This window comes from Protopterus annectens, chromosome 12.part0 (genome assembly GCF_019279795.1).
Source record: "Protopterus annectens isolate FY-2018-M chromosome 12.part0, PAN1.0, whole genome shotgun sequence".
Lineage (NCBI taxonomy): Eukaryota > Metazoa > Chordata > Ceratodontiformes > Protopteridae > Protopterus > Protopterus annectens.
The window spans coordinates 1,264,430,575-1,264,453,748 of NC_056746.1; the positions used below are offsets into that span (position 1 = coordinate 1,264,430,575).

General features: G+C 39.6%; 1 protein-coding gene across 3 annotated transcripts in view; it reads left to right on the forward strand.

Annotated features, from left to right (window-relative positions):
- Window positions 1–23,174, forward strand: part of LOC122817110 (ubiquitin carboxyl-terminal hydrolase CYLD-like) — a 363,020-nt gene that overhangs the window by 283,794 nt on the left and 56,052 nt on the right. For 2 of the 3 annotated variants that reach the window (XM_044090288.1, XM_044090289.1), the window contains exons 13-15: window positions 176–294; window positions 9,460–9,664; window positions 11,589–12,065. In XM_044090288.1, the coding sequence (XP_043946223.1) occupies window positions 176–294; window positions 9,460–9,664; window positions 11,589–11,773 (509 nt within the window). In that variant the 3' untranslated portion in view covers window positions 11,774–12,065. Of the gene's footprint in view, window positions 1–175; window positions 295–9,459; window positions 9,665–11,588; window positions 12,066–23,174 lie in introns of those variants that run through there. The other variant, XR_006367148.1, reaches the window with a different exon arrangement.

Here is a 23,174-nt window from a genome sequence, read left to right on the forward strand (position 1 = left end):
GCAGTAACAGCATTACATCAGCAGTTTTGCTGCAGTATTTCGTAGCACCCATTTCCTGTTTTGTGCCATATAGCTTCTGCTGTGACCGAGTTGAAGGTAGTGTCATTAAATAAAAGATTGCATAAACAGCACAGTTATGCCTTTAATATGTGATCCTGTTTTTGTTTAATTTTAGCCCCCAGGGAGTGCTTCATTTGTGGTCGACTCGCTGAAGTTGAATGTTATCAGTGTGTCATGGATCCATATCTCATGCCAGGAAAAAACAAGCAGTTTTGCTGTCTTTGTAATAAACAGGTAATGACAACTGTAAGTACCATAAAAAGGGGAAACCATAGGCAAGAAGCATACAAAGGGTTTTGTAAAAATGTGAATTTCCATTAGTTGTTGCATTTATGTGTGTCCTTTCATTCATTTGATAACTGAGTGAATTAGGTGGAGCAATAGACTGTATTCCTTCTGAACCTGGACCAAAGACAAATACCAAATGCAGTGATACTAGCTGAGAACCAAAGCAGCGATGTTTTAGCATGAACAGTTTTTTTTTCCATTAGGGATGTTTTTTCAGGTATGTTTACAGGTAAAAATATGTTATTTGCTTGCTTTTGTTTTTCAGGAAGGTCTGCCTGTCTTCATCCCATTTTCAGTGGATGTCTGGGAGAAAAGCTCCAGGAAATAATAGTTGTAGAATATAACAAAGTTTAAACAAGGTCTAAAGAAGTAGCTTCAAAAACACTGAAATTCATTAATGAACAGGAAATGTTATGCAAAGATATAAAATGTAAGTTTTAAGAAGTGATGTTGGTATATATTACAACATGAATGAAGCAACAAATTGTCAGTGTAAATGCAACAACATCACTAAAGGAAAGTACATCTCAAAGTATACCAAACGTTGATAAGATATAGTTGTAGATATTTTGTCTTGTTTAGCTCTTTTCCACAGCATATACATGTGTGCAAATGTAAATATGTATGCATGTATATATGTACACACACACACACACATATATATATATATATATATATATATATATAATGCACTTGCTTATAAATAGTATAGTCATTTCTTTACCTAGGAGAGTGCAGTATACTTAGAACGTAGCATACGTACAGTGATATCATAAAGGACACGGTAATGCAGAGATGGTATTGTTTGTTTATTTACGACTAGTAAGTTGTGAAGTAGAGAGGAGGAGTACACTTGGGGTGTGTGTGTCACACTCATTGTTAGTCCTTATGCATATAATTTAGTGTCCAAGGGCAGGTCCTGAAGAGAGTGGCTGAGTAGCATTAAGTATGGATGGAGGTACACATTTAAGAAAGGTGAGTCTCTATCTTGTGCCATAAAGGATGACTAAGGTGAATGGTGTCTTATTTGCTTCCCTTAGAAGAAGAACCTCAGTGATACAATTTGTGTACAGTAGTGAATGAGGAAATCTGAAAACTGCTGCAAGTAGTGACACTTGGTCAGTTATGTAGGCATCCATATTGTTTGTAAAGGAGTTGTGGTGTGTTGTGAATCTGATTTCATTTGGATTTGTTATCAAATGATGGTGCCAAAGAAGGTCAGAGCATGATGGGTAGAAGACTGAATGATTTCAGGGGAAGCAGAATTGCTCTGATATTTGAGGTAGTATTTTGTTAATATTTTCTGCAGTCCATGTGGAGTAGTTTATATTCGAGGGAGGTTGTTAGACAAATAGTCTTTGTTTTTTTGGAAACTGATTATCCTTGTATAGAGTAATAAACAGCTGTACTGGGGCAGGCATTTCAGGAGTCTGGTCACTTTGCATCAGGTTTATGGGTTTCCTGCACTATTTTTCTTCATTATCTTCTAATAATTCCATGTTGTAAGAGAAAACAGTTGCGATTTTTTTCAGTTAAAAATAGTGTCAATTTAAACTTAAAAAATATATATTCCTGCCAAGTTTTAGTTCTCAGCAGTTAAAGGCTACCAAAGGCTGAAGTCAGGGATATCTTCAAAATTAGAAACTTTAAGTGCTATATTGAATGTTCTTGCATTAAAGAAAATATTTATAAAATGATTCTGTTATTTAAGTAGAGAAAAGTACATTACAGGATAGTAATACAACATGGTAAATGCATTACACAACTCTAAAAGCACTGCATACTAATACAACATGGTAAATGCATTACACAACTCTAAAAGCACTGCATACGAAGTCTGAATTGTTCAGAAAAGTACATTGATATTGATGGTCGAGCTAATTCAAACACAGTAGATAGTGTTAGTTTGTAACAGCAAAGATCAGCAGTAAATCTTTTACATAATTTGATAGTTAATATTAATTTGCTACCTGGGGCTTAGGATAGCTATTCATGGCCTGATAAATTGAATTACAGTTCTGAGTAAAAAAAAAAAAAATCGAAGCAGAATTAACCGAGTTTCTTCCCTGTTACAGCAATACTCTGGGGGTGGGGGTCAAAAAGGTTACTGCGTGGTGTAAACCTCTAGGTAATCTTTTTTGAATTTGTAAGAAAGCCCTAACATTGTCTGGCATGGTACTCTAGCATGAAGATGTGCAGCATTGCATTGGGCTGTTTCTGAGTCTGTGCTACAGGCTAATGAGGCAGTCTGAGGGGAAGGTATTTGTTAATTAGCCATGTGCTGTCTTCCCAGAACCACATCCGGAAAGGCAACCACCCTGCAGATTACCATGGCTGCTCCTACCATGTTGCAATAGTGAACACAGCTAAAAGGTCATGTTCATCCATCATGGAAACGGTAAGTACTGGGGAGTTTAGTGGTAAGGTAAGGTTGTTTAAGTGAGTGAATGTATGCAGTGGACTCTGTGTTTGTATCTCTGTCTGTTTGCCTGCGTGGAAGATAGTGTAAGGGGGTTAGTGAAGGGGTGTACAGTAGGAGAGAGAGTGAGTGAGTGTTTGTGTATGTGTTAAAGGATTACAATTGGAGTGCAATTGAAGGGGTAGGGGTGTGTGTGTTTGTGTGTGTGTGTGTGTGTGTGTGTGTATGTATGTGTGTGTGTGTGTGTGTGTGTGTGTGTGTGTGTGTGTGTGTGTGTGTGTGTGTGTGTGTGTCCATTTGATGTGTATGCGTGAGTATGGGTTGAGCTACCTGTCCATACCTCCACACACTCCTAGACTGACAAGTGTAGCCCACAACATTGGTTGGGGGAACACTAGCCACTATGGGGATGGGGGCTGGACCACTAGCCACTTGGGATTACTAACAAAACTTGTGCTGTAACATCACTTATACCAGAATGGGGATCGGGGAATAGGGGGACCACTAGGCACTTGGGATTGCCACATAAGACTTGCACTGTAACTGCACTTAGACCGTAATGGGGATGGGAGGAGACACTTGCCACTAGGGATTATTACATAAGACTTGTACTGTAACGGCACTTAAACCAGTATGGGGATTGGGTGTGAAAGGACCACTAGACACCAGGGATAATCACTATGTGAGAACGTGTGCCTGTGTGTGCAAGACTGGCTGAAGGTGGATGCCTCTGCTTCCACAATGGGGCCGCCAACATGTTACCTAATGTAGGAAGTGCTAATCTTCACTTAGTGGTAGGTAATACGACTCAGAGTCATACAAAATGGCCCATAATAAGGTCTTTCCTCATTGCTGCTAATTTGTCTGTGAATCACAAAATACTGCATCATTGGAGCAGTCTTTTTATTGTGAACTCTGTGGCACATGCTGGAGCTGTTAACAAATTCCCAGGTCACGGGTCGAATTAAGGGAATGTCTTTGCTGACTTGTTAGCACACTGACTGTGTTACACTTAGAGAAGAGGTATAAGGTGAGTTTACATTTCTTTTCAACCTTTCTGCATTACTCAATGTTGGTATAACCACAGAGTTGGTGTGTATAACGATTGAGGATGTAACAGGCTTGTCCCTGCAGAAAGGAAGACTTTTGTGTTTTTACAACCCTTTGTATGTTGCTTTGTTTGTATTTAGACCTTAAAATTGTGATTATGTGTTTGCCAGTGTTGTGGAGTAAACTGCTACATACTAAATAAGGGCAACTTTGCTGATTTTCTGTCCTTTATTTTACATAATCAGCTCTTACTTTTGAACTCATTCACTCCAATGGAGCTCAGGAAGTTTACACTGCAACTTCCAATGGATGGAGCCTAAGCCTTTTGACAGAATCAAATTATGTTGTCACATTTCAAACAAATGTTCATATCTCCGGAGCAGTAGGAGTTATGAAAAAAAGTATAAATGGCAAAATCTTCAGCACAAACTATTTTATTAGTGGTGGTATTCTGTAGGTTCTAGGTCTTAAACCAAAATGTATGTGTCACAGCAAACACAGTAACTATTATGTTTGTAATATTTTGTAAACAACTTACACTATCTCAGCAACCACTCAAGTTACACACACTGTCAGCAGCATTTTATTCATCTAGCTGAGAGCTTTCATGTGAGGCTAAGGCGTTCTGCCCATGTTACTTGGTTGTTGAGATATTTAGAAAAATGTGAAAATTGTATATGTATAAATTAATATAATAAAAACAACAGTTAATATCTCTTTACCTGCTCAAGCTGAAGTCAAATATTAATGCAGTTGAGTTTGCCATTGTGTAGGTTATAAGACAAAGTATTTTAAAACTTTGTATATAGCATGGTTTTGGCATTATTGATACAAATATGAACAAACAAAAATATTTGACACCTAGAGGCGTCAGTAGGAGGTAGCTGCCGATGCACCTGGAGGCATCACTCAGATGTAATGAGTTAAAATGATTTTGTCATGTGGCTATTGACAAAATGGGCTGCTCTCTATTGTCTAAATAAATACTTTTAGTTCTCATTTATGTCATAAATATGAGTAACGAATATCTAACCAAGAAGATTTCAGGTTTAAAACCTGTGAGTTACTAAGAGATGCTGGAAGCTATAGCCCTTTACTCAGTATCTTATAGACTGTTGAGGGGAGCAGTCTGTGCTTTGCTTGTTGCACCATTAGAAATCCTGCTGTCCTTGATCTATATCTCTGCAAGACTAACAACTTAGCAAACACCAGAACCAGGAACTTAAATATTAACTAGCAAGTAAGCAGAATGTGATGGAGAGAGAGAGAGATTCTTTATGTAGCATTTCCCCATCTCAGGAATAAGCTGTCCTACTGGCTAAGCAGTGCAGTGTATGATCATCCTTCAAACAGAGTGTGGATGACTAGATGAGTCCTTCATGTTGGCCTCAGATCTAACTGGCGAAGCCCTCCTACAGAAAGAGGAAATAGGCAATGACGAAATAAAAAAACAACCTCAAAATTAACCAAAACAAAACCATCAAGATAATTGGATGCTACTTCCCACCTGGCCAAAACATCCCTCCACTAGAAAACCTCCTCAGCTGGTCTACCCACCATCTCCCCCAAGAAACTATCATCTTAGGTGATTTCAATATTGACTGGCAATCCTGTTCTGGCAACAATCCAGCCCATCATGTACACCTTCATGGCTTCAGCCAACTAGTCCAGTCACCAGCCAGGATAAATAAAAACTCCAGCAAGCACACTACCCTGGATTGGATACTAGTCAGTAAGAGCCCCCAGTCATATATAACAGGATGCTTATCAGATAGCCTCAGTGATCACTCCCCAACATTCCTACTCAAAAAATACCTATACCAAGCTAAACCTGTCATCTACCGTCAAATACGTAAAAAAAATAAACTTTAACCCACTCACATTCATCTCATCCCTCAAAGAATGTAACTGGCATTCTCTAAAGTTCCTCAGTCTAGATGACGCAGTTGAATTTTTTAATACTCCCTTCCTGAACATCCTTAATTACCATGCCCCCATAAGATTTTCCAGAACCAAAGCACAACCCTCCCCATGGCTACTGAAAACCACTAAGTCAGAAATGAAAAACAGGGATAAAGCCTGAGAGCACTGGCACAAAACCAAAACCCCCTCAGCTAGACAGAAATTCATAGAACTACGCAATAGAGTAAAAAAGCTAATAAAACAGGACAAATTCCAATACTACCAGTCTGCCCTAGACTCCTCACAACACAGCCCCAAACAATTCTGGTCCTCCATAAACTCCATCCTCCACCCAGGTAAAGTCAGTACCCCTCCTCCTAACATCCCTCACTCCTCAGAAAATATTGCTACCTCATTCAACACACACTTCACCCAAACCATACTGTCACTAGCTAAACAACACAACCCCCCTCCCCTCCAACCCACACCTTCAACTAGTAATCTCCCCACTGCCTTCTCTTTTTCTCCTGTACCTACCTCCAACATAAAAAACTCTTTAAGTTCCAAATTAGCAGCAGACAACCTCCCAAGTGAGTACCTACAAATCGCAGCTGATGCTCTGGCCTACCCAGTATCCATCTTGATTAACCAATCTCTGTCAAAGTTACGTTCCCACACTGTGGAAAGTATCGCATGGAAAGTATCGCATATAATTCCCCTCCACAAAGGCGAACCCTCCGCAGAACTAACCAGTTACCGCCCCATAGCTATTCTCTCTCCATTCTCCAAAATACTAGAGAGATGCATACACTGTCAGGCCTCAGACTATCTCCTTACTAACAACCTCCGTTCCACTACTCAGCATGGTTTCCGACCAAACCATAGCACCACCACTGCCTTACTCTCCTTTACTAACACTATCCTTCAGCATAAAAACAATGGCTATCTCTCCTCTGCTACTTTCCTAGACCTATGTAAAGCATTTGACATGGTCCCACACAAACAACTTATCTCTGTCCTCAATAACCTATCCTTCTCACAATCAGTCACCAACTGGTTTCAGAGTTACCTGTCTGACCGCCAACAATCCGTTGTATGGCAGAATGACATATCTCCCCAACTACCTGTCTCCATAGGGGTTCCCCAAGGATCCATCCTTGGACCCCTACTCTTCTCTGTTTACACCAATAATCTAGCCTCTGCCACCAAACATGGCACACTCATACAATACACAGATGACTCGACCATCATCTGCTCAGCCCAGTCCCTACCCAAACTGCAAAAAGTCACACAGGAAGCCTTTTCCTCTGTTGAAACATGGTTATCCGATGCCTAATTAATACTCAACCCAAACAAAGCTAAACTACTCATCTTCTAACCCACCAAACATACTCAAAACAACTCTCACTTTAACATCACAGCAAAAGACAACACCACTATATACCCAACTGAACACACCAAATTGCTAGGAGTGGAAATAGACAATAAACTAAAATTTGACATTCACATATCCATGACCATAAAAAAGTCCACAAAAAACTAGGAGCGTTATACAGAAATAAGCAATTTCTCACCAAAGCAGCAAAGATTTCAGTAGCAAATTCCCACCTTATCTCCACCCTACTTTATGCCTCTCCAATATATACCAACCTAAGGCAATGTGATCTAAACAAGCTAGAGACCTGCTACAACAAAATCGCCAAATTCGCCACAGGGGCATCCTACCGTAGTCACCACTGTCTCTCACTTGCTGAACTGGGCTGGCTTGAACTCCCTCACCTCCTTCAGTGGTATCAACTCTCACTTGCCCACAAACTAGTAAACCATCCACTAAATGTCCCATCCCTCCAGAATCTACTCCAACTCTATCGCACCACCAGACCACTAAGATCCAGCAACAAAAATCATTTGCAGATCACTAAAGCCAATAACTCTGCTGGTGAAGCACTATTCTCTTGCGCCATAGCCAAATTATGGAACTCACTCCCACCGACAAATACCACTGTACCATCATGCACCCACTTCAAAACTTTACTAAAAGCGCACCTAAAAACATGCTGGCTATGCCCTTGCAACTCCCACTCTAATATCATCCTCCCCATCCAACCACTACCTTTCTTTCCACTCCACTAACTACCGTGATTATAGCAAGCTCAGATGCTCATAAGCCTAGTACTTATTATACAGCAGGAACTTCTCATTGTAACATTTGTTAATATCTGAAGCAACAGAAGTTGAAACAAACTAAGATGAATAAAACAAAATCCACGTCAGCAGAACCAGCAGCATTTTGAAACTCAGAAGTATGCAGAGGTAACTTTATTATTTTTTCATTTTTATTTTTATTTTTCATTTATGACTTATATTTTTATATGTTTTACTTCTTATTTTTCGTTACTAAATTGGTTCCATTTATTATGTTCTGTTTTTATTGGTTTTAAACATTTTATGTTTAGACATATTTTTATTGATAATTCTTTATTTTAATTTGGTCAGTTGTTTGATTTCAAAACATAACCTGCAAAGATCTGACTTTTGTATGTAATAGCTCTTTAAAAAGCTTTGAGATCAGCTTTTTCCCACATATTGATGTCAGCGAGTTTTAACTAGTTGGTTGGTCCATTCAGATGAACAATGTGTTGTTAATTGTGTATTTAAGGAGTTTTTTTACATTTGTTACCTTTTGATGTTTGTCTGAAGAAGTTCAGTTTTCTTGAACGAAAAGTGGATGTTAATAAAACACTTAATATTGGACTTTTTGCTGCTGGTTCTGCTGACGTGGATTTTGTTTTATTTATCTTAATTTGTTAATGTCTGTTATGTACTTCACAGTTATTCTAGTTGTCTACTGATGTACTATGTTCTTCATCTGTAAATATGTTGTAAGTAATTGCTATGTTAAATTGTTAATCGCTATGTAATCCAATGTAACTACTGTCTGTTTATTTTACTGTGGAGCTTTTCTCCCGGGGCCTCCACTGAAAATGGACTTACGTCCAGTCGGACACTCCCGGTCAACAAATTTAAATAAATAAATAAATAAATTGTCTTGGATCTTATAGACTTAAGCTTACACTCTGCTAAGGCAGCTCTGTCACAAACAATAGTTTATTGTTAGTGAGTATCAGTAAATAAAATTAGGTGATCATTTGGTCCAGCAGTCTTCCTTTGTAAACAAATGAGTTTGAAAATAAAAACCAGAAAATTCTGAAAATACTTAAAACTGAAAGTGATAATCAAATCACTACGATGTTTGGCAGCAGCTGCCAATTTTCTTTTTCATGGCATTTCATTGGAGTTTTATAATATCCCTACAAGTGGTCTGGAGGTAAAAAATGTGTGTGGGGGGGTGGAGTATCTAACTGATACTCAGATGTACCAACTTAACCTGTGTAGGTATGACAGAGCCAGTCCTTTCGATGCCCTGTGTTTAAAGAAGAACAAATTCCTTAAGTGCATATTGAACAGGGCAGCTCGCTACTGCAATGCTCTACTGATCCCTTCTTTCATGTCTTAGGAGTCAAAGGTGCAAATTGGGAGCTGTCTATATGGTTCTTCTGTGCATCTTATTACAGATGGGAAAGACTACAGGCATATAGCAGAGAAGGAATTAGTTGAATATCTTAAACTGAGCAGTGCACTGACCTACCAAAGATGATTTGAAAAAGTAGAAGCTTCCATCTATAATGATAAAACGAGAATGTATTTAAATTAATTGGTAATTTCTTTGGGCCTTACAGGTACATATCCATAGGAAGAGGCAAGATCATGTGACACAGAAGCTTGACTTCCCTGTAGATGTCTCTGCCACAGCTTTATTTCCAAGATACAAACTGGAGTTGTTTGCAGTGTTGTGCATTCAGACCAGTCACTATGTGTCATTTGTGAAGTATGGGCCTAGCAAAACGTCTTGGCTTTTCTTTGACAGCATGGCTGACAGGCAAGGTAATTGTGGAGCATTTCATATATATTTACACATGTGTGTGTATGTGTGTCTATGTATGTGTGTATATAGAGAGATAGATATCAGTAGATACCCATATAAAACTATGATATCTAAATTACTTGTAAGGACGTAAGTAAAGCTGACATATGACCAGTCATATCTACATAACATAACTTTGTTCAACAAACATACAAATATAGGTAAAAATAATGTAATGTATGGAGACTATCCTAAACACTAAATATACAATGTTATTAAGAAAGGTTGTCTAAACAATAGACAGTTAATATGGCAGCTTAGGTTAGCTGCAACCTTTCCCCCAGGAATTAATGAATATGTCTTGAATGCACCAGGTCTTAACACGAGAGCAACTAAACTGTAATCTATATAGAAATAACAACCATCTTAAGCATAAGACTCTTAATAAAGGTGTATATTTGGTGTTTAGGACAGACTCCATTCATTATTTTTATCTATATTTGTATGTTTATTGAACAAAATTCTGTTATGTAAATTTTTGTAAAAAAAAATTTTAATGGTGACATGATTTTATGGTACTGGACTTGTATTTACTTATGTGCTGCTAAATGTTCTCTATGTCCTTAAGTAAGGATTGATTTTTAATAATTTATTAATTAATTAACCAATAGGTTGAATTAGATTGACTATTTAATGAAGTTTTTGGTGGGAGTTTATCATTGTGATGAAGTCCCCTTAGTGGGACGAAAGCACTCAGTAAGTTGTGTGTATTTTACCATTGTGGACGATCATGACATTATTAATTTTTCTGGTTTTAGTTGTGATACAATGCTTCATCAATTTCCTTATATTAAACAATAGATACATGACATTATATACATGGTGAATGACAGAATACAATATATACATACATTATATCCAAAAATGCATAATGTGGTTGGCTAGTGGGTATAAAGGCAGTAGATCAGTGCCATTATATAGAGAGTGACTGACAAAACATAATGTGTACATGTACATTACGTACATAGATGAAATCAACAGGCGGCATGCTGAAAGAATCACAATAAAATCTAGAGTCTCAACAAGGTATGAAGTGGTTAAGTTATATGCCCAGAGAGAGAGAGCAGTTTCATTTTCCTAGAGCTTTGAAAAGTTATTTTATTTCTCATCAGAAAATAGGGTAAGAGGAATGTTCTTTAAGAAAAGGAAGCAGAGATTCCCAGTTTGGAACCAAGGACTTACAATGCATGGTCTGTATAGTGAAGACTGGTTTTGGGAGTTTTGGAAGTGAAGACATGATTGGTTAAGGTTTCTAAGATATACATTGCAAAAGTTGACTTTAGACATTTTCATGAATGAATATGGATTTACTGCTGACAGAAATTTCTTATCAGCCCTAGTGCATGGCATACAGCTCAACTGTCCAGATTTGGGCAGAATGTCTAGAGTTTTGCCTCATATTTTTGGTATATTTCTTATAAAATTTGTGGTTTTCTGGCAACTCATTGAGGATTGAAATCACTAAATAATGACAGTTATTTTAGTTTCAGACTCCATATCCTTCGGAAAATACATAATAATGCGAAACATGCTATGCTAGCAATTTTATAATTTTATAAGAGCAATATTTAAAGTCTGTCCCTATTTTTCGGCTTATGTTCTCCCATTATTTTTTTTTTGCTTTGTCTTGGTTTCTTGCAGTGAGAGATTGAGAAGTATGGTGCATAGTAGAAATAGTCTCTATACTGGTACTTTGACAACTGTCTCATGGTTTACTGTTTATACGTAGTATGATTGTAAAACTGACATGACATGGTTTGCACATTCTAAGATGACTTTGATCACAATTATAGCTTGATATAGCAATAACTACATTTCAGTGCCTATTTCTTTTTCATTTCCCAGATGCCATTTCACAAAATTTTTACTTTGTTCATTATGTAGGAGGTGTGAAAGGCAGAAACATCCCTGAAATTAAAGCTTGTCCACAAGTTGGAGAATACCTCACTATGTCTGAAGAGGAGTTGGCCAGCGTTGATCTAAAGCAGATGGATGAGTTTGCAAAACGATTTTTCTGTGATATGTATATGTGCATGTACCAATGCCCAGCTCTCTATCTGTACAGATAGCACTAAATCTCCACTGATACGCATGTTTGGCATGCAAATTTGCACTGCATCTGCTGTGAACTAAAACATGAAGGACAACTGATTTACAAGACTGAGAGTCCCCAGGGAAGGTGATTTACTGATGTTATGATGATAAAATACAGTCTGTTTACACAGGATAAACTCATATTACCGTCTTACATTACAAAGTATCTGTACTTGTTTCCAGGTAGGTTTGAAATCTACACGTTGCACTTTGGACAGCTGAACCTCGGTACTATGAAAGTGCTGTAGTAAAGTTGTTATGTCTTTATTTATGTTAGCTATGTGGCGCACGAAACAACATTTTCTTTGTTTTGTGTGTAGTACTTTCAGTGACTGCAGTGGGCCATCTATTGTATACCTTTGGATACAGTATGACTGAAGCTTTGTGGCTGCATAGATAGTCTTGGCCGATGCGTGTATAGAGACTTAAGCAGACCCTATGCTGATAATTAATGCTATTTCCTGAGCATGTGGGTGATGCAGCCTCTACAGTGACTTGAATGGTGTACAGACATTTGGGGGAGAGTAAAACTGGCACATTTAACTCTTCAGTTTCTTTCTCTCGGTTTTGAACTCCCCAATTGTTTGTAGAAATGTTTACGAATATGATTTCAGTTTGCGTGCCAGCAGTAGTTCAGTGTGTGTGTGTTTTTTTCTATATCGTTGCTGTGAGTGTATTTAAGTAAGACAGATATGATGGGTGAGGAAGAGCTTCCCCTGCAGAAAAGGGAAAATGTATTTCTGGTGTGATCAGCATGAATTTTCCACCAGTTTTTCATCTGGTTGAAGCTTCATTGACTTGAGACTCAGCAATGTGTAGGAGAAGTAATTTATATTCACTGCTGGGGCGTTATCCTCTTCTTTACTGTACATCTGCTACAGTTTGACCAACTACCCCCCAGCACCACCACTACCACACTTTCTTCTTTGCTTGATAGGCAGTTTTGAGTAATGCTTTATGTTTGCCACTGGCCGACAGTGGACATCGTTTCTTTGTTGGATATGTAGGGTTCACAACTACTCTAGCATTTCCAAGATCAGATTGACACATAGGCTGTTCAACTGATGCTCATATTTTTGGTGTCTTCTCTTCCTTTTCATTATTGTAGAGTGAGAGTTGTCCTTCTCTACTCCAAGTATCTCTTCTACATGTGTTCTGTGTTCTTTAACTAGTGTAGAAGATAGGTCCTGTAGCAAGTTAGAAGTAACCCAAGTGTACCACTAGACTTCTTTAAAAATAACTCATTCAGGATAATTTGTGTTGTGATTCTTCCCCCTGAGCAGAACTTTGAAGATCATATTCATCTCGCATCCTGCTGTCTGACCACAGTAATGATTGAGCACCTTCATTATGTTTTTCTGCCTGAAGACACATGATGATGATGATGATGATGGTGATGGTGGTGGTGGACGGTGATGAATACTGTTAAATTCTTGTTCATTAAAAACAAGCAAACCAACAAAAAACAGAAAAGCAGTCTGAAGTGAGGTGACTTGCTCATGTTCAAACATTATGCAAAGGGTCAACCATTGTGAGCATCTCCATTGTGTTTTCTATAGGGGATATTGAGCTATCCCCTCTCCTTGAGACTTTTGAGTCAATTCAGCTTATTGGCCCTGAGCATGTGTAATCCAATATAACACAGAACTGCTTACTTCTGTCCGTTATACAACTGCGGCATGTAAAATAAAGCAGCCTTTTATATTAAATGCTTTTTGTAGGGGGCTTCACCCAAACCTTTGATGTTAAAGGGTCCAGCCTTTAATCACCTCCAGTCTTATTAAATATATGATCTCTGAGGATGCCCTTCTGTATCACTGTTGTTGTATTCTTAACCTAAGGGATCTCCTGCCAAGAGCAGCCCAACGTCTGGCCAATATACCAAAGCCTTTAGTACTTATAGTTGCTTTACATCACACATACTCTCCCCACGCAAAGCGTAGGGCTTAAAGTTGACATATAGATGCACATACCTATAAGTTTTTTGCTGCCAGTCTAAACTCCATCATTAAATGTCGGTCTGAATGGATGTCTGCTATGGTGCTTACCAAGCTGTGTTTCAGATAAGTGCCCCATTGGGGTTTCTTCTTATCTTTCTTTTTTATTTAGTGCTGTTGTGTTCATGTCATCCAGAAAGGGAAAATGTAAACGTGGGAGGCAGATTCCCCATAAAGACCATCACAATGTGTCTTTTGTGTTTGGGTGCTTCCCACGACTATATGCAGTGTTCTTTTTGCTAGGCTTTTGACCCTAAAACCGTACATAGTCATCTCTCCTCTTTATCTATTTACCTTGAAACCCAATGTCTTAAGCTGTTGGCTCAAGCTGCTATGGTGGAATCTTTCCATCCCAAGGGCCAGATGTCTGCCAAGAAAAATGCCAAAAGCTTAGGTCTGATATGGCTGCTGTCTAGTCTTCCCGCGACATCTCTCTGGAGACTAGTGAAAGCCCAGAGGATTTTCCAGAAGCTCCCTTGGCTTCCTCTGCCATGACCCTGTCAGAACCCAGCATGGATCTGATTTCTTGGAGGCTTTATAAAATGTCTGCTCTTGACTTTGAGGGGGACCTCAGTTGATTATATCCGAGGGACCAAGGGGATTCTGTAAATCTTAGGGAGGACATTCCTACTGCACTTATTGAATGTTGCCAGGGGTCTTACCCTCCAAAGGTGTTTCGTGTGAACATCTCACAGAAAAAGAAACAGAAAACCTCTCGTATTTGCTCTGTAGTCAAGGATTCTGAATGTGAATGACAGGATTTTACTTGGGGATTATTTAGTACTTTAATGACTTTAAAGCTTCCTCAAGGGGTGTCTGTGCCTGTCCTCCCTGGTCTTCCACTCCTCTTAAAAGACTGAGGGAACTAAACTCTTCGGATGAGGTTCTGGGGAAGAGTCCCTGGCTTACTCTTTTCAAATTCCTTCCTTCTCGGACTCTGGTTACAAGGAGAGGATTATTTTAGTTTAGATTCCCCTTTGGAGGAACACACTTTTGGGGATACTGTTGCCCGCATAATGCAGTTTTTCAAGTGGGATTGTTGTCAAGTATTTGACATATAGAAAAGGTATTATGAGCTCCTCCAGATGGATTCTCGTAAGCCATCAGCTGATTCTCCTGTTCTGGCTGCCCTCCTAGATACCTTTTCAGCAGCTTCTGTGGCCCCTGATTCTCATTCCCCTACAACAAAGAAACCTGATAGATTTTATAAGGTGCCTGACAAATGTAAATTTCTTTATAAATACCATCCTGTAGTGTCTGTCTCTTCTGACATGCCCTCCAAGCTGCTGTTCTCTACGAAGTTGCTCTGCTCAGATAAGGATAGTAGGGCTATGGAGAGGCTGGACAGAGGGATTTACACTGCTGCCCCTTTATCCTTTCAGGCCCTCAATTTCCAGACTCGTATGACCAGGTATGTTTTGGTCCTCTTTCCTCAGGTTTCCAAAGTGGCTTCTGCCCTTTCCCTGTTGGGCTTGCTTCTCAAGTTGCTTCTCATTCTATCAAATACAGCTATGATGCAGCTGATCCCTCCTCCAGGGTTGCTGCCTTTAGTTCTGTTATGGGGCATTATTTTTGGCTTCATCTACAGGCTTTACCTGATGAAATTTAGTCCAAACTATTGGATGCTCCTCTTGATAATAAAAATATTGTTGGTTTTGCTGCTGCTGAACTTTTCAGATCTCTCCAGGTAAGGGTAAAGCCTTGCAAAAGTTGGAAAATACATTTGTTCCTCCTGTTCCTCAGTTTCAGCAGAATTATCCCTCCAAATCTGCTTTATTTTGTAGGCAGTCTCACCCTCTGCCTAAGGGGAAAAAAGGTTCTAGAGATGTGCCCCCTGCTAAGTGTACTGAAACCCCTACCTCCCAGAAACCTACTTTTCAGTATAAGCCTGGTTCCATTTGACAATTTGTTTCCCCTTTCCCTCGGTCAGGCTCCCTTATCCTGCCTTCTTTTTCTGTCTCTCCTAAATTAGTTGAAGATCACGACAGACTCTTGGGTTATCTCCATTATCTGACAAGGATATTTCATGGTTTGGAAATCCCTTCCTCCCTGTTTGGGCATTCCTCAACCTCCTTGGAAACAACTTCGTCTTTTCCCAGAGGTGCTCCATTTTCTTTATATCCAGGACACCATTCAAGCTGTGCCTCCTGCTCAGGTAAGGAGGAGTTTTTATTCCAGTAAGGTTTTGGTTCCCAGAAAGGAGGGCACTTGGAGACCAATTCTGGATCTTTGCCAGCTCAACATCTTTCTCAAGATTCCTTCCTTCTTTTCGAATGTTGTCTCTTCAGACTCTTTTCCCCTTCTTCTATCCCAGGCCTTTCTGGTCTCTCTGGACCTTAAAGATGCCTACCTTCATATCCTCATCTATCTCATTTTCAGGAAGTTTCTACATTTTCTCCTTTGCCTTTTGGCCTCACTACTCTTAATCACATGGGTATGCACCAAATGCCTCGTTCCTGTCATTTTTTTTTTTTGGATGAGAGGAGTTCATATCTTTCCCTATCTGGACAATCTGCTCATTCAAGATTTTTCCCCAGATGCTCTGCTTTTGGATCTCCAGTTTACTTTTTCCCTATTAGAGTCTGTGGTTCACCATAAACTTCCAGAAATCCGGTCTGATGCCTTTCACAGAATCATATTTTCCCTGATTGCAGGCTTCAGACCATACCCATGCTGACATCTCTGCCTGTCCCCAAAGGCTCTCTTTCTCTCACTGCTTTTTTCCAGTCTCTTCTTCCTCTGGCTTCAGTCATAGCCAGGGAATTTTTCAAGGTCCATGGGTTCATGGTTTCCACCATTCCCATGCTCAGTCTGGCCAGTCCCAACATGAGAAAGCTTCAACAGTACCTGAAGTCAGTGTGTCTCCAACATTGCCAACCCCTGGACTTCCTGGTTCCTTTCCTTCCCTTTCTCAGACTCAAGCTTCAGTGGTGGATTCATCAACTTTCTCTCAATCCAGAGCTTCCTTTCCAAGCTTCAGTCCTGATTCAAGAGCTGTTTACAGATGCCTTAGAAGATTGGGGGCATCCTTTGGCTCTCTCAGGGTTCAGTGTCTTTGGCCTCTTCATCAGAAGTAGGACCACATCAGTATAAAGGAGATGATGGTTTTGCTTCCAGCTCTTCAGGCATTTCATTCCATCTTTCATCCCAGCCCCCTCAAAATTTTCACGAACAACACAAGAGTGATGTGGTATGTCAACAAGCAGTGGGATACAAGGTCTATTTTCTTTGCAGACTAACTCTTCCAGTGTGGGATCTAGCTGCCCAGTATCAAGCGACTCTTCAGACACTTTACATTCCCTTGGAGCATAGTCTAGTGGTAGACTCTTTGAGAAGATCCAGCACACAAGCTAACGAATGGATGCTTCACAGAGATTTGTTCCTGGACATTGTCCATTGGTGGGATATTCCTCAGGTAGATCTTTTTGTCTATACTTTGAACAGACAAGTTCCTCTACTCTGTTCCAGAGTCACAAGTCCTCTAGCTTGGAAACTGGACAACCCTGTCTTTTCCTTGGAAGGGGATGTTTATCTATACCTTCCCTCCCTGTCCTCTCTTGCAATAACTTGTACAAGATTAGGCAGGAGTCTCCCATAATTTTGCTAGTGACTCCCTTTTGGCCCAGATGGCATTGGTTCTCCCTTCTTTCTCAATTGGCCAGGAAACCCACTACCAGGAAATCATATATGTCCAAATGGAAGCAATTTTTGTCTGGTTCCTCTGTCACCATCGCAACCTCCAATCTGTGAAAGTTCTTCTGGTTCTGTTTTATTTGTGTGATCTGCTCCATGATGGGTTAGCATATTTTACAGTTAAAGCTCACCTGTAAGCAAATTCTGGTGGCCTGCCCTTGACTCCTTCTCTGGCTTCTAGATTTGAGGTCAAGCAATTTCTTAATGGTGTCCTTCATATCATTCCTCCTAGGAAGCCAATTCTGCGTTCCTGAGACCTCAAGTTTTATACTTGAAAACTTGACTCAAGCTCCTTTTCAGCCTGTTTCTTCAGCTTCCTTGCAATACTGTGTTTGGAAGACTGTTCTTCTTTTGGCCCTCACTTCAACCAAGAGTGTCTGAACTTCAGGCCTCATGGCTGTTCCTCCCTTCTTAGTTTTCCACAGAGACAGGGTGTCTCTTCATACTAATTACTAATCCTTCTTTTATGCCCAAAGTGGTCAATGAGTTGTCCCTTAATCAGTCTATTCATCTTCCTTCCTTTTTGACTTCACTGCAGTCTGCAAGTGAGAAGGCTCTTCACACCTTGGATTTCAATAGACGGCTCAGATATTATTAGATAAAGCTAAAGTTATTCACAAATTAGAGAAGCAGCTTGTTTCCTTTCATTTCAGGTCTTTGGGTTTGGCTGTTACTAAGCAACCCATTTCTTCGCATATTTCTAAGGCCATTTTGTTGTTCTTTTGGCTCATTCTACCAAAGCTTTTGCCTCCTCTGGTGCTTTTTTTTTTTTTTCAAGGGGCTGAATACCAATTCATCCTTGAGGCTGCTACTTGGTGCTACATTCATACTTTAAGTATTACAAGCAGGATATTATTTCCAGGGCTAGGGCTGGCTTTGCCAGGGCTATTTTGCCTTGGTTTTTGGAGGGCTTTTCCATGCCATCCTCCACCCAGGCTTCCTCTTGAACTTTTGTACTTTCCCTTAGGTTATGAATGCTGCAACAGAGGTGTGGAAGGACACAGTACAATTATGTAAAATGTCACCATAACAGTAGATGCCCTTCTCTTCACTGTTGAAGTAATCACTCCTTCTCTTATACCCTAGCTTACCCTTTTTTGCCGTCTTGGCCGAGGGGCTCTTCTCCTTTTTCTCCTTCTGGATGGACATGTTTTTTTCTTGTCCCAAGGGACATTCCATTCCTCCTTGGGCTTTTTCAGTTCTGATTGTGTGCATCTGTACATCATCTGTATGCCTTATCCCTTGTGCAGGAAGCATATGTGTGAAGTACAGCATCTTTAAGTACTGAAGGCTTTGCTGTACTGGCTGGATGTTGGGCTGTCCTTGGTAGAAGATCTCTTGGGTTTTGACTAGTTCAGCAGTGAAGAGAAGGACACACAACTGTACTTTCATTAACCTCAGAGGAAAAGGTAAATGTGTTTGGCCACTTTAACCTGAGTTGGTAAAACTCAGAGGTAGTACATTTAGAAAGTGATGAGTATGGGAGGGGACAGAGTTCCCTCATCGGGAATGCCAGGGTGTAAAGTCTTCTTGCAAAAATGTTTTAAAATTGTCTCCATTTTACTTTCAGTCTGCAGTAACATTCTGGGGTAGCAAACCAGTGTGATTGTCATACTGGCCATCAGGTTGGCTTCAGAAGATCAAGGTAGACCCAGACTGTTGCAAATTAGAGGTAATTTCTGCATTGCATCGGGCTTTGTTTCTGAGGAATGAGATGTTCACAGGTTGAACTACATTGCTTACAAGCTGCCTGCCTTATTATTAACGCACTATAAGAGCTTTTAATAATGCTATCCTTGTTGACTAGCAACAGACTTGCATAGATTCCCCATATACAGGATCAGGTGGCTTGGGAAAACTGTTTATTAATGTTGTATTTGCAGATTCCATAGCTATATATATACATCCTAATAGCTGTAAAAAAGACCTCAGAATCTTGGCTGCCACCTGCATTTCAGGTTTTATGTAGTAAGTGTGTGGAACACCCTCAGTGAAGAACCTTTGTAATGCTATAAAGCTCCCTTCATTTCTTGAAAAAAAACTTGCTGTGTTATGAGGTCGAGCATATCTAAAACACTTGAGTTAGAGTCACTGATCTAGGGCTCATTTCTTGACCCTTTTTATTCATCTCATTTGTCATAAGCTGTATCTTTAGTACTTTTTTTTTAAAAGTTTGAATGAAACAGGTTTGACGTAGTGCGTTTATAGAAATTTTACTTCTGACAGAAGATACTGCATGTGTGAATATCACAGGTAAACAGATCTTGAAAACAGTGTATGTAGCAGATTGTCATTTATTCAGAATTTTAACTTAAATACTAAAAATGGACAGGCTTATAAATAGTACAAGAAATACTTGGTGAAAGTGCTGTTTTGAAAATGTAGACAAGTGATTTCAGTTGTTTCATTCAGTATGACACAATTTGATAAATTATCTTTGCAGAGGATCAAGCCCTTCTATACTCCCTCAACATAACAACATATTTTACTCCAAGAATGTACCACTTCACCAAAACACTTGCCTTTAAAATAACTTTTGAACAGTGTGCTAAATACTGCTGAATTTCTGCATGTTTTGCTAAATGACAAACTGCATTTCATGAAACAAGTATTCGATTTCATATGTTTGAAAATTCTTCTTGTTTGGCTTTATGTATTCTGAACTTTTAAGTTTCCATATTTAAAGTTGTCTTTTACCAAAGACAGTGCTGCTTGACATTATTCAGTGTCAGATAGTTGTGGTCACTAAGGGTGATTAGAACAGTCGACTTAATAAGTAAATGTAAAATAAATAAAATATAGTCTTGTTTTGTTCTGTGACAGTCTGGACTTTCTTTGCCAAAATATTCTGATTAGAAAGTACTTGTTTTGAGATTGCCAAGTGGATACAATAGAGCTTTTTCTGGTTGAGGCAAATTGTTATCTTTAGATTCCCATCAAAATTTTAATGCATGCTGTTTGGATCCCTTTCTAAATTCAGATTAGGCTTTCCAAGCAGCAGATTCATCACGTCTGTTACCAAGTTAATGAAAATTTTGTTTCCTACTTTGTACCCTCCTCTGAAACATTTTTGACCTTCAGACTTTTCCTAGCGTGTCTTCCTAATAAAATCAGTGGCGATTAAGTAGCTAAGTAAACGGATTACCATTCCAGCACGATATCTGGGCCGTAAGTACAAAGCAAGTGCATTTATGTGTGGAAGGTTTAGTGTAGCCGGTCAACCTTTACCTTTTGAAGAGTGGAAGGAAATGGGAATATCCAAAGAAAACCCACACAGATACAGTGAGAAACGTGTATGCTTAACACAGATCGTAACCAAATTGCAAGTTCTTTCTCCTGGATGCACAGGGGGCTGTTGGGAATTGTACCTTCATTTCCTTACCTTCTAGTCACTTTAAAAATAAAATTGCTAAATGTAACCTCTGTCTCAGAGAGGAATATTCTTACTTTGTCATGCTTAAGGAACAAGCTAGCATCACATGAAAGCAATTCCTGTCTCTTGTTGGCTGTCATATGAGCCATTCATCTGCTCATCTCTCTAACAATCTACCCAAAACTGGTGACCGATCTTTCTTCTGTCTTATTTGAATGACTTCCATGAAAGATGTAACTGTCAGGTTGTTGAGCTCCTCACTTTGTCACAAGGATACAGCCCAGCAATCCTGCAGAGGAACTGTCCTCGCAACAAAAAAAGATGAGGCCAAGACGTGAGGTGGCCAAAATAGATCACATGGCACATATAAAAAAAAAGTTTAGAGAATTTCCTCTGTGCCCCGCCCAAATTCCCCAAATTACTATGAGTACCACTTTGAGTTTTCCCTTGATGAGAAGCTGCTGACATAGTGGGACTAATCCAGTCAAGAAAATGTAAAGAACTATAAATCTCAGAACACAGAATGCACATGTTGAAAATCTAAAAAATATAGAAGAAAATATAGAAGAAAAGTGCATGTTGGAAGTTTAAACAGAAATATGTGAAATCTGATGTATGTAGTCATTAGACTGAGACACAGAAATGATCCGTGCTTATGATAATACATGCACAGCACCATGGAAACCAGCTTGCATATTGCAAGTAACTAAAAACCAGTGTTGGAAGTGCTGAACATTAAACTAGCAAGTGCAATACTTTTAAGTAATGTCCAAGTGCAACCAATTAAGCACACAAACAGACTTATAATTTCTTAACAAGGAAAGACTGCTGCATAGAATGCATTGGGTGCATTAATAACGTCTACTATGGCTTGAGACCAGCACCTCACAATACAAGAGGATACAGCAGCAACTGTTGTGACTGGCTATGCCTTCAGCACCATTCCATCCCAGATAGGAACAACCAGGCTTAACACAGAAGGAGGGCTACATGTTTTACAAGGAGAAGAAGACTTTTAGAGAGAGTGTGTACTGGTGCTGAGTCCATTGGTATCCAAGCAGGGCTATAACAACAGAGGTGAAAACTGAATATGAAGTAGGAAAATTCAGAGGGCATTACCACGCATGGACCTCTTTTCATATGGAGTGTCAGAGGCAATGTGAATCATTAAGGAGGAGACAAACATATCAGCAGATCTAGTCTTCCATGCACTCCAGTGCTGCACTGCCACCCGAGATGAGGAAGCTGTACAGCACCTGCGTTCTGAATGAAGCCTTCATCAGATGATAGCCTGCCACACAAGGAAAGATCAGCATGCATTGCTGAACACATTGGACACTGTCAGAGAGTTCAGCCAAGGGTTGTTTCCATTTTGGAGTGATCTGTTTAAATACAAGCTACGTAAAGGTCCTGAACAAGAGATGGTCTTCCCATTATTAGCAGGTGGTGTCAGCCTGCATGACCTTGCCTCCTCATGAATATGGATGATTGATGGCTCATTCCCAATGAAGACCACAGTATGCTGCTAGTTGTATTCCATACAGGGACTGGTTGGCAGAGGTGAATATTGCAAGCCCCTGCTCTTAGCTGCATCTTTAGTTAAAAGTAAAATGTATTGCAACCTGTTGTTCAGCTGCTTATTGGAGTGGGCAGATGTGAGTGATCTGGCATGGCACATTTATTATGTTGTCCACCATACAATCTGTCAAAGTACCCCTTGTTGTGTGGCTCAAGTGAAAGGCTGCCAGAACCAATGGGGGTAGTTGCAGAGCCAGCGTTTATCAGTGTAGCACGGCAGGGATATGAGTAGTTGGTAATCTCCTACTTCCCCCATTGACATCAGTAGTGTTGCAGAGGAAAGGTCTTCTTCCTGCAGTACATCCAGTGCTGATGTTCTTCATAGACAATTGCATGCAAAGTAAATGAGAGAGCATTGATGTATGGCTATCTAAAAAAAAAAAAAAAAAAATCTTCCAGTCACACAGGTATGAACCTGTATTTTGGATTGTGCATGAAGCTGTTACCTCAGCATTGCTCACCACCCAAACCGCTGTTGATTCATAGTACAGATACCTGAATCTGCTGTTATCCAAAAAGTATGTTATGGTCACTGACTGTGTTATTCTTGTTTAGAAGGATATGGTGGACAAAGTACATAAAAGGGGCCATCCTTGGTATGGCACCATCTCCAAAGTGAAGCAAATACCTGGACAAAACTGCATGGGCGGGATTGCAGGTTTCTGTGTGTCTTTGTGCATAATCTTTTCTTGTAGTTTACTTCAATATTCAAAACTGATGTCTATAAATGTAAAT